Consider the following 15,696-nt stretch of genomic DNA (forward strand, 5'->3'; position numbering starts at 1 on the left):
AGATTAGAATTTGTGTCATGAATTGGTCAGTGGTGGTATGTGTTTTTAGCTTTTGTTAAAATGCTTGCTCAATTTATTTATACATAAATAATAAACATTAAAATAATGGAAATGTTACTATAAATTAAAACATTGTTATTCGTTGTGTTTTCTTTGTTGTGCAGGTTTTTTATACAATTTGTGCTATTGCATTATTTTCAACAAAGGTTCATAGGATTTTATGCAATGCTACTTTTGCATGTGATGTGGTGCACTCTAGTGGACAAACTAGATGGAATAGTGTTTTTTTTTTTTTTGGGGAAGTTCTGTGGATTGGGAGTGTGAGAGAATAAGTCACCCTTGTAATCACTCAAGCCCTTAACAGCCCTGCTTTGAGCTACCATTTACATGGAGATTGAGGTTTCGATTAGTCTTGACTTGGATTAATGTACCAAAGTCCAAAGGAAATTGGGTGCTAATTGGGTTAAATTAATCTATTTTCCCCCCTTTCCTTTTAGCAGTTGCAAAGTATCAGGTGATTCAAGGAAGAACATGGAATGAATTAAGTGAATATCCTGGCATTGGCTTTAAAGAGATTTGAGTTTATATATATATATTCAATTCAATTCAATTCAATTCAAATTTATTTGTATAGCGCTTTTCACAATACATATTGTTTCAAAGCAGCTTTACAGAAAGTGCATTTCAGAAATGTACATAGAGAAATACAGTTAGTTAATCATGTATTGATTTAGGGCATAAACATCGCCCGCGTCGAGTCGTCTCAACTGTAGTATAAAATGTAAGTATTATGTGAATGCCTGGCTGAAGAGATGCGTCTTTAATCTAGTTTTAAACTGGGACAGCGAGTCTGAGCCTCGAACAATATCAGGAAGGCCATTCCACAGTTTAGGAGCTAAATGTGAAAAAGCTCTCCCTCCTGTAGTGGACTTAGATATCCTAGGAATGACCAGAAGCCTCGAATTTAGTGATCTTAAAGAGCGCGATGGATTGTAGGGCGATAGAAGTTCCGTTAAATACACGGGAGCTAAACCATTTAGGGCTTTATAGGTCAGTAGCAATACTTTGTAATTGATACGGAACTTTATAGGTAACCAATGTAGAGACGACAGAATTGGTGTTATATGATCGTATTTTCTTGATCTAGTAAGAACTCTAGCGGCGGCATTTTGGACTAACTGTAGCTTGTTTATTGAGGATGCAGGACAACCAGCTAATAAAGCATTACAGTAATCTAGTCTCGAGGTCATGAATGCATGAACTAACTTTTCTGCATCAGAAACAGATAGCATGTTACGTAGCTTAGCAATGTTTCTAAGGTGGAAAAAGGCTGTTCTTGTAACATATGAAATATGATTTTCAAAAGACAAGTTGCGGTCTAATATAACACCCAGGTCTTTTACTGTAGAGGATAAAGTAACAGGACACCCTTCTAAATTAAAGTTGTATTGTAAGAGGTTTTGTGGGCAGTTTTTTGGACTAATAAGTAATACCTCCGTTTTATCTGAATTTAATAGCAGAAAATTACATGTCATCCAGTATTTTATATCTTTAACACACTCTGTTAATTTAGATAATTTAGCGTTTTCATCTGGTCGTGATGAAATATATAATTGAGTGTCATCAGCATAACAGTGGAAATTAATTCCATGTTTTCTTATAATATTACCAAGTGGCAGCATATATATTGAGAATAGCAGAGGGCCTAACACAGATCCTTGCGGTACACCGTAGTTTACTGACGTTATCTTCGATTTTTCCCCATTTACGCAGACAAAATGGTAACGGTCTGATAAGTACGATCTAAACCAGTTTAATGCCTGTCCCTGAACACCAGTGTAGTTTTGTAGTCGGTCTAAGAGTATTGTGTGATCTATAGTATCGAACGCAGCACTAAGATCAAGTAAAACTAGTATTGAGATACAGCCTTGGTCAGAAGCTAAAAGTAAATCATTTGTGATTTTAACGAGCGCAGTTTCTGTGCTATGGTGCGGTCTGAAACCTGACTGAAACTTTTCATAGATATCATTTTCTTGCAAGAAAGAGCACAGTTGAGCGGACACAACTTTTTCTAGTATTTTAGACATAAATGGAAGATTTGAAATGGGTCTGTAATTTGCTAGGTTATTATGATCTAATTGTGGTTTCTTAATAAGAGGTTTTATAACTGCCAACTTGAATATTCTTGGAACATGACCTAAGGATAAAGACGAGTTAATAATATTGAGAAGAGGCTCTTCCACTACAGGTAACACTTGTTTCAGTAGTTTAGTTGGTATTGGATCTAATAAACACGTTGTTGGTTTAGATGCAATGATAAGTTTATTTAACTCTTCCTGTCCTATAGTTGCAAAGCGCTGTAATTGTTCTTGCGGGGTGATAATTGAGGCTGAATCATAAGACACCATTAAAGATTGTACATTTACAATTGTGTTTCTGATGCTTTCTATTTTCTCAGTGAAGAAATTCATAAAATCATTACTACTACACTGTGACAGAATATTTTGCTCCGGTAACGTCTGTTTATTTGTTAGTCTAGCGACGGTGTTAAATAAAAACCTTGGATTGTTTTGGTTGTTTTCTATTAGTTTGCGGAGATGCTCAGCCCTGGCTGCTTTTAGGGCCTTTTTATAACGTGACATACTGTCTTTCCATGCGATTCTAAAGACCTCTAAATTAGTTTGTTTCCATTTACGCTCTAAATTACGAGTTTCTCTCTTTAGAACATGCGTAACACTGTTGTACCATGGTGCTTTAGTTTTATATATAGTTTATATATATAGTTTATATATATATATATAAAGTTGAAGCATTCAGTAGCCTATCATTTGTTGTTATAATTCCATGTTTGCTTTGGAATGGCATACTATATTATACATATATTTTTTGTAAACTGTGTTTAAAAAAAAAGTGGATAAGATGCTTCAAACAAAGATCTTTTTTTAACCAAGTATTTTGATTTTGGAGGTAGGAAACACTTATTGCCATTTTAGGGTAAGGATTTTATAATTACGACGATACTGCAAAACACACTTTGAAATGTTTTAAAAAGAACAACTCATTTACGTCATGGTCTGTGAATTAACTATTGCTTTGCACTTTTTTCCAAATTACCATCTCATCAACCAAACTGGTATTTAAGTGTTGTGGTCTGACAGGGTTCCAACTCAAAACTGTGAACCAGGATATGGTCATTAATTCTTCTACCATGCATTGCCATTTATTTGGCTCTTCTTTTGCACAGTCTTTAATTTTTTTTTTACCACTCCATTAGGCCTACTCACAAAAATCTGCTGATCCTGATCCTTTTTTTTTTATTTTTACAGTCTTACAACCAAACTTTTCACTGACTCCAACATTTTACATGAAACATACCGCCAACAAAAATACATGTAATAGCCTATATTTTCTGACCTTCCACAATTACATTGCCCTTTTACGTTGGTCGCCTGGCAGGCTAATGATGTTGTAGAAGTTGTCTCAGCATCTGTAACTTGCCAATAGGTGGTGGTAAAAGAACAAAAACGACAGAGCTCTGCATTGAACTCTCTGTGAATGGAGTCTAGAGAACCTGAATTTTTTAACGAGGTATTATTCTTTACTGGTATTTATTGTTTTATGACTTTTTACAATGTAGCCTTTTGAGTGTTTATTTGTTCAGTATCATGATTTTCTGTAATGTTTTACATCACATTATTGTAGTGCATTCATTTAATCATCTGTAAGAGGGACAAGTATATTTCAATTTAATTCTTCATGTTTATTGTGTATTGTTATTAATTGTTTCGTTTTAGCATCTGCTTTTTTAAAATTGGTTTCTTATATAGAGACCCCATGAAATGTACGCCCATAAATATGTCTGTCAATACGCACGGACCCCCGAGACCCCAAAAGAGCTGTGAACCAATCAGAGTGCAGATTCTTAATACGGCGAGTCAGTGTTTTCCTGAGGTGCTTGTTGTCTCGCGTGACGCGTCTGGTGAAAAGAAGTTAATAGTGGATCAGCGTTTGTAAAGGCGACAGTTTGTTGAGAAACTTCAGAGGAGAAGGACGCGCGCGCACTAAAACAAACTCCAAGCATCCTCGCGCATGCGACTGTCAGGAGAAATCCGACTCTGAATCTTTTCCTCACATTTTTGTCTCCCCAAAGACTTTACTTTTTCCCACAAGTTCCCGTGTTGACATTTCGAATCAATGTCTTGTCAATTTCCTTTAGCTCGTCGCTGATTTATTTTTCGGTCGAGGTTATTTTTTATTTTTTTTGCCGAGGAGCAGTTGGAAATCTCAAGATGGACTTGAGACCTTCGCCGTTTTTTCTTGGTCTGATAATAGTTCTTAACGTTTTATCAGCAGCCCAGGACACAAATGAAGAAATCCCTGAGGGAGCGTCTACCTTGGCGTTTGTGTTTGATGTCACAGGCTCCATGTACGATGATTTAGTGCAAGTTATTGAAGGAGCATCGAAGATTTTGGAAACATCCCTCAGCAGACCTCAGAGATCTCTGTACAACTTCGCCTTGGTGCCTTTTCATGACCCAGGTATATCAAAACGCAAATGACCTTTCGTTATTTTCCGTTATTCTTTTTGCCCTTTTGGACAAAACTCTCGTTCGTAGGCTACTTATTCTTAGGGCAGATAGGAAATGTTTTGCTTGATTTAGGATAACCTATTTCTTTCTCCCTATAGAGAACTTAAAAAAAATCATATAGTCTACTGTGTTTTCCAGTAAAACATCTACACATCAAACAAGATACATTAACTTGAAAATCTCAGTTTCGTTAGATATTAAGACTTGTTAGAGAGTATATAGGAGTATATTATTTTTATTTATTTATTGTTTAAGCATAAATCTAATGCAGTTTAGTTTGGTTTATTCTTTAAACAAGAAAACTAATCATTTTGATGATGAAGTAGAAAATAACTACATATTCTCTGAAAATAAAGTATTGTGCTACACAACTTTGTTTGTCAAGTAAATGTATCTTGTTTTAAGGATGTTTACACATGTAGCTCTTCTAAAAGAGGGACTTGTTGCCAGAACCATGACAAATCTGTTAGTTTGCTGAGAGTTGCTTCATGCTGGAGTATCTCACACCTACAGGAGGTATCAAAGCATTGTTTGTAGTGCCCAGATGTTCTATGTTCTGAATTCACTGTCATTATCATTCCATCTATCCAGGCGGAACGACCTTGGAAGCATCTGAAAACCTGCTAGTGCAGTCACACTTTAATGACTGTACAGGACAGTTAAATACTCTAATAGTTGTAATAATTAGGTATTTTCTCAATAGAGAGACATGGGTTGAGATTCAATATGTTGCATGCACATTTGATTTGCCTAAAATGAGGATGAAATGACTCACACTTTATTTTTCTCTGTCATATGAACAGAGGAGATGGATGTATTTTGGCTTTGTAATTAGTTCAAGTACAAAGGCAAGTTCACATCTCTAATCTAAACAAAGTCTAAAAGAGAAAATGGCATGATAAAATTGCAGGGTAGGTAACATCTTGTGGTTAATATGGTACTAAGGATACAAAACGATGTATCTAGACTCTCCAAACGTCTTCGAAGAGTGAGAGAGAGTCTCAAAAGAAAGGATTGTCTCAAGAGATGTAAAGCCTCCCCCTTCTTCGTTCCAACCTGAATCTGACCTAGTGTGTCCAAATGCAGCATGCCAAATACATTTTCCATCCACTCCTTGGGGCGCTCAGGAATTTCTTTCAAGATGCACTCTGTATCTGGTTATTGCTTCAGAATGCACTGTCCACTGTAACTAAACCGAAAGATTTGCAACACAAAAGAAGTCTCTTAGAGAGGGAGAGGGAGCATAAGATTGCCTGTTCCTTCGCAAAATCAGTAAATCAGTATTCCAGATGTGTGCAATCATGTACTGAAATCAGGCTGTCATCTGTTTGTTTGCATTATTGTAGATCGTTTTACGAAGCCTTGCAGATGGGTGATGCGGCCAAAGGAGTGGAATATGCATTATTTAGACAACACATAACATGAGCAGCTTGTTTGTCAAGAAATTGTCAATCTGCAAGTGGATTTCTGGATAGTGTCCATGTTTTTTATTGCATAAATCAAAAAACAACCCTGCTCCCAGGATAGGAAGGTTTGGATCAAACTCTGTTAACTGCTGGTTCTGTGTATATATTTGAATGTATTTAAATGAATATTAATTAGGTCATTTAGCACATTTGGCTTCAGATTTAGCCACAATTCTCAAGGAATTTCAGTAGTAAATCAATATCTAACCAACCACCAATTATTGGCTATGGATTAGAATGGTAAGGGAAAAGCCTAGTTGAGTTGTCCTACCTGTTAGTCAGACATTTGGGTCCATTGTTTTTATTTGTTTGATTAACCATCCAACCCAAGTAAACATATAAAGGTTGGTTGGTTGGTAGGTTGATTGATTTATTCAGGCCATACTGAAGTATGTGTGGATAAAACTCATGCATAGAGGCTAAAAAGCTTAATCCTCTAGTAACTCTCTTGACTGTAACCTGGAAGAGGAAATAGAAAGTCCCTTGGGCACTGAATAAGGGTTAATAGTCAGTGAAGGTTTCAATGAGTTTCAGATGTCCATAGATCTTTTAAAGAGCAGTTGGCCCATTGAGCAGTGTGTGGCCACATGCTCCCTATGCTACTGCTTTCCTGAGAGTCCAGTGATGTACTTCCCACACACGCATACCGTGCATTTACAAGTACACACACATATAGACCTGTAAATATCGTTGTAATCTAGTTCCTTAACTTGCATGTATTTAAATGTGTGTGATTTTGGGCCAAGATAACACTGTCGGTGACTTAATACTAAAACTATTTCTCACACAATTTCTCACTCTTTTCAAGGTTTTGCATTTTCATTAGTACTTTTTAAATCATATTATTATGTGCGCGCTTTGAATGTCCAAAGGTTCTGGACAAGCTTTAGGGAGCTGGAGAGTCAGATCAGAGACAATCAGGAAATTGTCTTAAAACTGTCAGGAAATGTCGTGACAAATAATATAACCTTCAGACAGAGAATAAGCAGAATTGGCATTCTTATGGGATCATTACTACAGACGCCAGGCTGAATTTTTCCAGGTTCCTGAAGATCCTAATGATGGCAGCTGGGTGGATATGAATATCTGTCACCTGTCGCTTCCAAAGCAAATAGTTCCCTTTGTTTTTTTTTCTGTAGTAAAAGAAAAAGAATCAGCTGTTTTGGTATGAGCTTTATCTCACTATCTTTCTACATTGCGTCGCAATTAAAAATAGCTGAACTGACCAAATAGTTTGACAGCGTGCTTTGTGAATGAACACTCACATGCATTAGCGTAGCTTGTGGGGGGAGCAGGGGGGCCTGAAAGATTTTACACATTTTTTTTTTATTAATATTTTCAACTCAAAAGTATTATGCAAATAATGTAGTTATTTTAATACATTATAAATGGTTAGTTTGTAATTAAATTAATAAATCAAATCAACCCCTAATGCCTCCCCCAATCTCATTTGCGTAAGAAGTTGTTGCTTGCCTATGCCTAACCTGCTGTGTTTATAACGTACAACAACTGCAAATAAATCTGGACCTAACCAAAATAAAGGCAGATGCTGATGCTGTGCTTGATGACTCCAGACCCAGACAATCTCATAAAGGTGATCCACAGGACACTTGGCGGCTTTTGCATTACTGTCAGGAAGAGGACCATTTACATCCAAATGTTATTTAATTCAAAAAGAACAAAACGTAAACATAGATTTTAGAATATAAACTGATTAATTGGCCATTTTCAGTAAGATTTTATAAATATGAAGTGTTTGTGTGCCTGTTATTGTGCATTTAACTTTAATCATGCCCAACAGATATCTGTTTTAAATCACTCCTACTTTGAAATTCGGTTGACAAACATGTAGGATTATTTTCAATGTGTTTATTGTTAGCCCTGCAAAAATAGATGTACTTCATGCATGCTGCGGCTCTACGTAATCAGTAAACCACTTAAATGGTAGCCTGCCACTTAAATGGTGTGAATTTATAAATTTACTATAGAAAATTAGCCTGACGTCGTCATACTCAGATTCTAGTCAGAATGTGAGTCTGATACTTCTCCATAGAGATTTGATTATGGGGTGTGTCTCAACCGAACCAGGAAAAAAAAAAACTCTGCACTCAATTGGATAGACCTACAACCAATCAGAGCAACGGAGTAAATGACGCATACGTTCTTCATTCATATTTTCAACCAACAAAATGTCGCGGCTCTCTGTTCCTCTTTTAAAATGAATGCGCTGTCGATATCTTCTATAACAGACGCGATGGCGGAATCTACACATGATGTTTCATAAACAAAGTTCGGGAGGAGCACGTACAAATAATCAATCCAATATCAACTTGTCATCAAACAATACCATGTCTATCTATCAGCATGAGGAAGCATATTCACTCTGTAAACTTACCTAACACTCCTTGACAGTTTTTCAGCATCCCTCCACCACCCCGAATCCTCACTCTTGTCTTGTTCTCTCACAACCAGGAATACGGGGGGAGTATGGCTACCGAGCCCACAGCCCTCTCCTCGGACAGCACGTCATATACGCATTTATTCTATCGACTTATTTGTAAATGTGAACTCGTGAACTCGTGAAATCTCAATTCTCCAGCAGCAGTCGTCTTTGTTGTAAACTAATTCAAATCAAGCGCTCTTTGGTGACGTGGATGATTACGTTACCGTTGCTCATCTGTCCATCATCGTATAAAGCCCGCCCTGACAATTTGATTGGTCCGAACAATTTTTGTTCGGGCATAATAGCTCCTCAACGGAGCGAGTCCAGACCGAACTTCCCGACCAAAAAATGTTGTGGGCGGGGTTCGGGCTGGCACCCAGGCTAATAGAAAATATAAAATGTTTTTAAAAGCGTGACTGACTAAATTGGCTTGGTTTGGCCCCTCAAGCTCAAATGTCAAGCTACGCTTATGCTGACATGCTTACAACTTGTTGATAATCACCTAAATAATTGTAAGGAGCATTGCAGCTCTCTTCACTCTGATTGGTCGCATCTGCTCCCTATAGTTAGACCAGTTACCACTGTTTCAAAACGGGATAGGAGGAACATTGATGCGTGCAATGCTATTAACATTTTCAAAGCTCATTCCTCAACTAAACAGCTCTTTGACCCTTTTGGTGCTCGTCTTTAGAAGCATCATTCATCTCGGAATAAGATTACAAGGGGATTGGCATGAACACAGCCCGTAATGATGCCATTAGGCTGGAATTTGTGACGGTGGGTGGGGTGGGTTAAATGGGCTTTCAGAATACGGTGGTGTATGGTGTAATTCTTCTGTTTCATCTCTTCAATGATGAGGAGAGAATAATATTACACTCTCTAATTTGAGAACAGTGCGTGCTCTGATTCCAGTGCCTCAGGTGTTACACAAAGAGCCATTTTCAAAAAAGTGCTACTGTACCCAGTAGTTACTGTTAAGCACTTAAAACTATTCAAACAACCTAATGTTTATATGGGGGCTCGACATATATCAAAAGGTTTTTTTTAATTCCGCAAGGACACATTAAATTGATCAAAAGTGACTGTAAAAACATCTAAAATGTAGTAACTGTAAAGCACTTAAAACTATTATTATTTTAAATTGTAATAATATTTCACAATAGTACTGTTTTTTACTGCATTTATGATTAAATAAATGCAGCCTTGGTGAGCATAAGAGACTTCTTTCAAAAATATAAAAAAAATCTTACTGACTACAAACTTTTGAACAGTAGTAAACTACAAGTATTATGAACTATTTGCTGCATTTCTTGGGATTCCATCTAGATTGTGACCATATATTTGACCGTTGATTGCGCTTTCTTTTGTTTTGATTGGACTCGGAGAGATTCTGTGACCTTTTGTGACTGGTGCAGCGCAAAGGTCGAAGTCTGCTGGGATGTTGAACTTGAGATGAGTTTGGAATGAAAGATGAAAGGGCAAAAGACGACATTTGGCCCGAGTATGATTTTAAGATGTTTGAAAGACAAACATGGATATCATTAGAGCATAATTGCATTAGTAGCTGCTATAAGTCGGTGGAAAATCATAGGCGCTTTTTCAGATGTTGAGAAGTTTCACTTGCTTCAGGCCAAATAGTTGCTTATGCTTTTTTTATTGAACTACTTTGATATCAAGCATACACTTTTAAAATTACTAGATAAATACCTCATTGAGCCATACTTCCCTACAAAGTCAAAATACACACTGTACACAAAGTTGATTTATGGATGAAATTGGGGATGTTAGAATATGATCTGACAGATATGTTTGGCTCAATTATGCTTAGTTAAAATTTTTCTTAGTTCTACTGTTCTACTAAGTGAACTTTTTAGGGCATCATAATCTACCAGTTGTTTTAATTTGAAGTTTAGATGTTTAAGTAGGTTATATTACTATTAAATACCAAAGTTTGAGAAATCTTTAAAAGTTATTTTGTCAATTTTAGTTTCAACCTACAGTACAACCTAAATTGTCTTACAGGTCTAAACTGGTAGATCTACATTACATATATAGAGTTCAATTCCGGAGATCTGGAGAGAAGAATCAAGGCAATATTAACATTACATTAGCATGATCATCCTACCATTTAATTCACCTGAGACCCACCAGCTCATGTTTGTTTTCTGTTGAGGACATTTATTTTTAGGAAGTAGTGTCACTTCTTCTGTATTGTGACGTAAATCCGAATAAAACGGCTATTCAAACAAGCAAAAATGTAGGGCAGGACTTGATTTTGTCCATGGGGAAATGATTGGATCGTTGTATCATTGTGGTTTGCTATTGCTGTGATCTCATGTGAGTGACAGGTTGCCCTGCCCTCGTGCCAGTAAACACGTCATCAGAGAAGAGAAAAGATGAACTAACCAAGAAGGAGGGGAAGTTATTTTGATTAAAGATTATGAGAGCATATGAATTAAAAAGAATAATGATGTGCACATTGTGCACGGATACGTAATTTATAATATATACTGCAATATTCCATTAAAAAATAAGCATTGTCAATTGTGATTTCATAGTGACTTTAAGGGAATTTAAAGGGAACACCACTGATCTGACTGTCCTGGGGCCTCGTATATAAAAATTGTGTGCAAACAACCTATATGCAATTCCATGTCAAAAATAGTCAATGTGAAAGCATTTCTCAAAACACGCTAGGCTCTAAGGAGTTGATTACTCAGCACTTCACAGCTGTTTATTATGATCAAAACTTATTTCAGTTTTTTGCTCTGATTGGGTGACTCATTTGATTTGTATTAATGGAGTCTGTTTGTGCCAACCCTGTTTAGTGACATGATTTTGGATGATGTGAGTCTATATTTATCTATTCAAAATAATAACAGGTTTTTTTCTATCAAGCATGTGAAATGGGTACATTTTTGTTCGAAATGAAGCATGTGGCATGCTTCTCTTCTGTCGTCAGAGCTCTCTTAAAGGATTATTTTACCCAGAAAAGAAAATTCTGTCATTAATTACTCACCCTCATGTCGTTCCAAACCCGTAAGACTTTCTTTCATCTTCGGAACACAAATGAAGATATTTTTTATGAAATCCGAGAGCTTTCTGTCCCTCCATTGGGAGCAACGCAACTACCACATTCAAGGTCCAGAACGATAGGAAAGACATCATTAAGGTAATCCATGTGACTCCAGTGGTTTAACCTGGTTTAACCTGTGAAGCGACGCAAATGCTTTGTTTGCACAAAAAAAACCCCATTCTGATTGGGTTTTAAATTACTTTTGTTTTACGATTATTAGCATACTGTGGGATGTTGGTGATTTCATGTACTGATTTGGATGGGATTAGAATCTCTGTAATTACGGTATTACTAATAGTGGTTGCACTCGCAGGTACAATTTTCCTGCTGCCCTATATGCTGCCAAGTCATACTTATGTCATAGTCCCTCTGTACTGTATGTAAAATTAATGTAGCATAGGCTATCAAAATACCTAGGCTATACCAGTTGACCACTAATTACTATTGGAGTATGGATGTATACATAAAAAAAAACCATTGCAATGATTAAGTCCTATACATAAGATATAATTATACAATTATGAATATAATTAATGGTGCAACAACAGTGGTCATTCTGAGCAGCCTGTGATTAGGTTATTTATTTAATTGACTGTTTTCATTGGATGTGAAGCCAGCAGTAAATGTCACCAAATATCTTTGTTTTTGTTTTTTTAACCCAGAAATTCGGGGGGAATGTCCACATCCATAATGAGATGGAACAAGACATTTAGCTTTAGTTACAGTTTGACAAAGGTCAAAATAAATGAGAAGTGAAAAAATTATACACACAATCACAGACCTTCCTAAATCCGACCGGAGTTAGATTTCTCAGAGGAGCTTTAAATTAGTTGAAAATCAGTAAGTAATTTGTTTAGTAAATTTTATGGAGGCTGTGTGAGGAAAAACACTGACATGTTCCAATTCAGAATTAAGCATGTATGTTAAAGGCTCATTTACCTGACATCCTCCTCAGGGGAAAACTTGTCTCATCCGAATGAAATCCAGCTTTATACTGCATCTGACGTGACATGGGTAGTTTACAAAAAGACAACAGCTGAAGTGCTGTCAAGAAGTGAGACCTTCTTGTTTTAAAATGTTTAAAAAAAACATTAAATATTTGTTTTTACATCATTAAAATGTCTAGTATTCCTAGAAAAACATTTTGAAAGATTGGAAGTAGCAAGAGATTTCTTCTTAATGATTTTCTGTCCTTTTCACAGATTTGATTAGCTTTCATGTCTTTTTTCATCTCTCCCCTGCTCTCGACCCCTGATTTGCATTCCTTTCTGGGTCTGTCTATTCCTGTCTTTCTTCATCCCTCTCTGTCTTCCCATTTTTTTCTCCCAGGGGAGTCGCCGTCTCACTGCCGAAACATTTCCTGAGCGGCTGAAAAAACGCCACTCAGCTCCCAGCTGGCATGTCAGCATCTGCTGTGTCTGTGTTATGATCTTTGGTCTGACTTTTGGTTTTACAAAGCATGCGATGGAGACCTTCTGACCTTCAGTTTAGGCTTTTCTTTAGAGGCCAACCTGCTGAAAGTTTTGTGGTGGGAGGCTGAGAGAAGTGTGAGGAAATGGATGGTTAGACTGAGACCTCTCTGGGTTTGTGGTTTTGAGTGAGCGGAGCATGTGTGTGGTCGATGATTCGGCCAATGGTGCCAGGTCTTTGTCTATAAGATATCTGACATAATGAAACAAATGTACTTTACATCAGAGCAACATTTGTTGTGAGTTTATGCACTTTACATCATATGAAGTGGTTCAACAATATTTTTGTTTTGTTTTTCGTTGGCCCTTTTGGGCTCATATGAATATTGACAAATGCTTTGCACCAATTTACAGTTGGATTCCATTACACTTGCCATTGCCATTAACAAGCTCATACTGTACCAAAACTGGATCAACTTTTGCTGTAAAACCGGTGATATTAGCAAAATGTGAGTGATTTGTTTGTCACATTCATCTTATTCAAGCTGATGATGCCAGTACACTTGGGACAGCCTTGCTTTTCAAAGATCTCGCATTTTTAACAAAACTTTGTGCAGCTATGTTATCCAGATATACATCATTACTTTGGTCACAATTATAAACCAACAGCGTTTGCATCTTACAATTCAGTTAAGTCCATTTATGTCATGAGAAAGTTATGCAACCAGTGACTTGGCAAGGCTTAAAAACAAATGTACATCAACCACCACTCTATATGTTAGGGCCAGCAGCCTTACATTGCAGCCAATGTTTCTGCTTTTTGAATTATTGTATGTTGAGAGTAATAGAAGCCACATGTTATGTAGATACCATTCATATGTTGCTGAGATGAGCTGATTTATAGTGAAGCATTGCTCAAGAAAAGGACCAAGAAACTTTGAACATGGTCCAGACTCATTTTTTTTAGCATATGACATAAACTGTGTGTAAAGTTTACTCTTATTTTAACTGTTTTAACTTATTTTAACTCTTCTAAATATGAGCCGTTGAGTCAAATCTTGAGTAAAAAGTCAAACAAGAGACTTTTAGACAGTCAGACACTGTCAATTACGCTCACTGTCAATAAACCTTCTGAGTATCCAGCAGCAGTGCATGTTGGGAAGAACATTTTGCTCAATGGACCTTTCCCACTTGTGTGAGGTTTACTTGTGTATTTTAAAGACAGCATAGTTTGTTATTGAGGTAGAAAGACAAAGAAATCATCCTTCAGAAATCATTCTAATATGCTGATTTGGTGTTTAACCTGTTAAGCTGCAACCCCACTTTTGAAAAATCCCCAGAAATGACATACCCAAACTGAAACACATACAGTTCATGAACCCTTTGTACTAAAAGCACAAGTATGATCTCATTTGAAAGCTGACACCTGGCAGTTTATTGTAAATGTAGAATTAATTATTGTCATAATGAAAAAAATTATTATAAATAGCTTCAAAGTTTTGTAAAGTTATTAGAAATTATTTTTTATGAAACATCCTCATGAAAATAAAATTGAAGTTGGCACTGTAGCAATCTAGAAATGCATTATAGCTAAAGCCACATGTCTAAACATTTTATGTTTAAAATCTGAAGATAATAAGTCCAAAACTCTGGATATAGTTCAATGTTTTTCAAGACCATGTCAAATGACTTTATTTTTAACGTCCTGGAATGTCACATGATCATGGCTCTTCTTCATGTTCCATATATGGACTATAATTGTGCATATAGCGCCCTCAGGCTATTGGTATGAATTAAAAAACACAGTATCAAAGTACCAAACGCTCATAAAGATTACATCGACGCATTTGGGTATAAATTCAATAAATATTATTCCTGTCTATAGAAATATGATGTAAATCTATGAGAATCTATCAATATTTCTCCAAATCTGCACATTTTTGAGCTAAAGCCCTGAGGCACGTTGTTTTGTTTATCGCTGTCATGACGACAGCACGGAGTTTTTTATGAATGAAAGCGGCTGACGCGCATAATTCATATTAAAGGTATCGACTCATTTTTTCATTTCATAACTCCTGACACAAATTAAGACATAACTGTCACTATGAGTTTCTCAGAATACAATAGTGGTCAAATACTGAAACTTGAGTATTATATCTTTTTAATTATGTATAGTTTGTCAAGGTATAACATAAAATCTGATAGTAATTTTGAATTAAATAAATAAATAACGCTTCAGTGCGCCGACGCACTGGCAACGCTTAACAGGTTAAGAAACCAATATTATGCTTAATATTTTGTGGAAACGGTGATAATTGTTTTTTAGGATTCTTTGAATAGAAGGTTCAAAAGAAAAGCATTTATTTCAAATAGAAATCGTTTGTAACATTATAAATGTCTTTACTGTCACTTTTGATCAACTTAATCCTTGTTAAATAAAAGTATTAATTTCCTAAAAAATCGTTTTCATCTCAAGCTTTTGAAAGGTAGTATATCAATTGAAAATGACTTTTTTTTAAATACTGTAGTATGTAATAACTGTCTTCATCTGCTTTTGCAGTTCCTCACTCGGAACACAATGTAATTAAAGTAGGTTTGTGTATTTTCTGAACACATTTTGTGGTGCTTGCCCATGTATAACATGTTGCCACGATTCTAGGGTATTGTAAGTTGTTCTTTGTGGTTGGCAGGGTGTTTTGGGTGGCTGCTAGGT

The 15,696-nt window shown here is 36.2% G+C and overlaps 1 protein-coding gene across 3 annotated transcripts in view; it reads left to right on the plus strand.

Moving 5' to 3' along the window:
* Nucleotides 1-3,909: 3,909 nt before the first annotated feature.
* The window catches only part of hmcn1 (hemicentin 1), a 108,147-nt gene continuing 96,360 nt past the window's right edge, over nucleotides 3,910-15,696 (plus strand). For all 3 annotated transcript variants that reach the window (XM_084432798.1, XM_084432800.1, XM_084432799.1), the window contains exon 1: nucleotides 3,910-4,539. In XM_084432798.1, the coding sequence (XP_084288924.1) occupies nucleotides 4,290-4,539 (250 nt within the window). In that variant the 5' untranslated portion in view covers nucleotides 3,910-4,289. The remainder of the gene's footprint in view (nucleotides 4,540-15,696) is intronic.

The sequence above is a fragment of the Rutilus rutilus genome, assembly GCF_951802725.1.
Source record: "Rutilus rutilus genome assembly, chromosome: 15".
In the NCBI taxonomy this organism is placed as follows: domain Eukaryota; kingdom Metazoa; phylum Chordata; class Actinopteri; order Cypriniformes; family Leuciscidae; genus Rutilus; species Rutilus rutilus.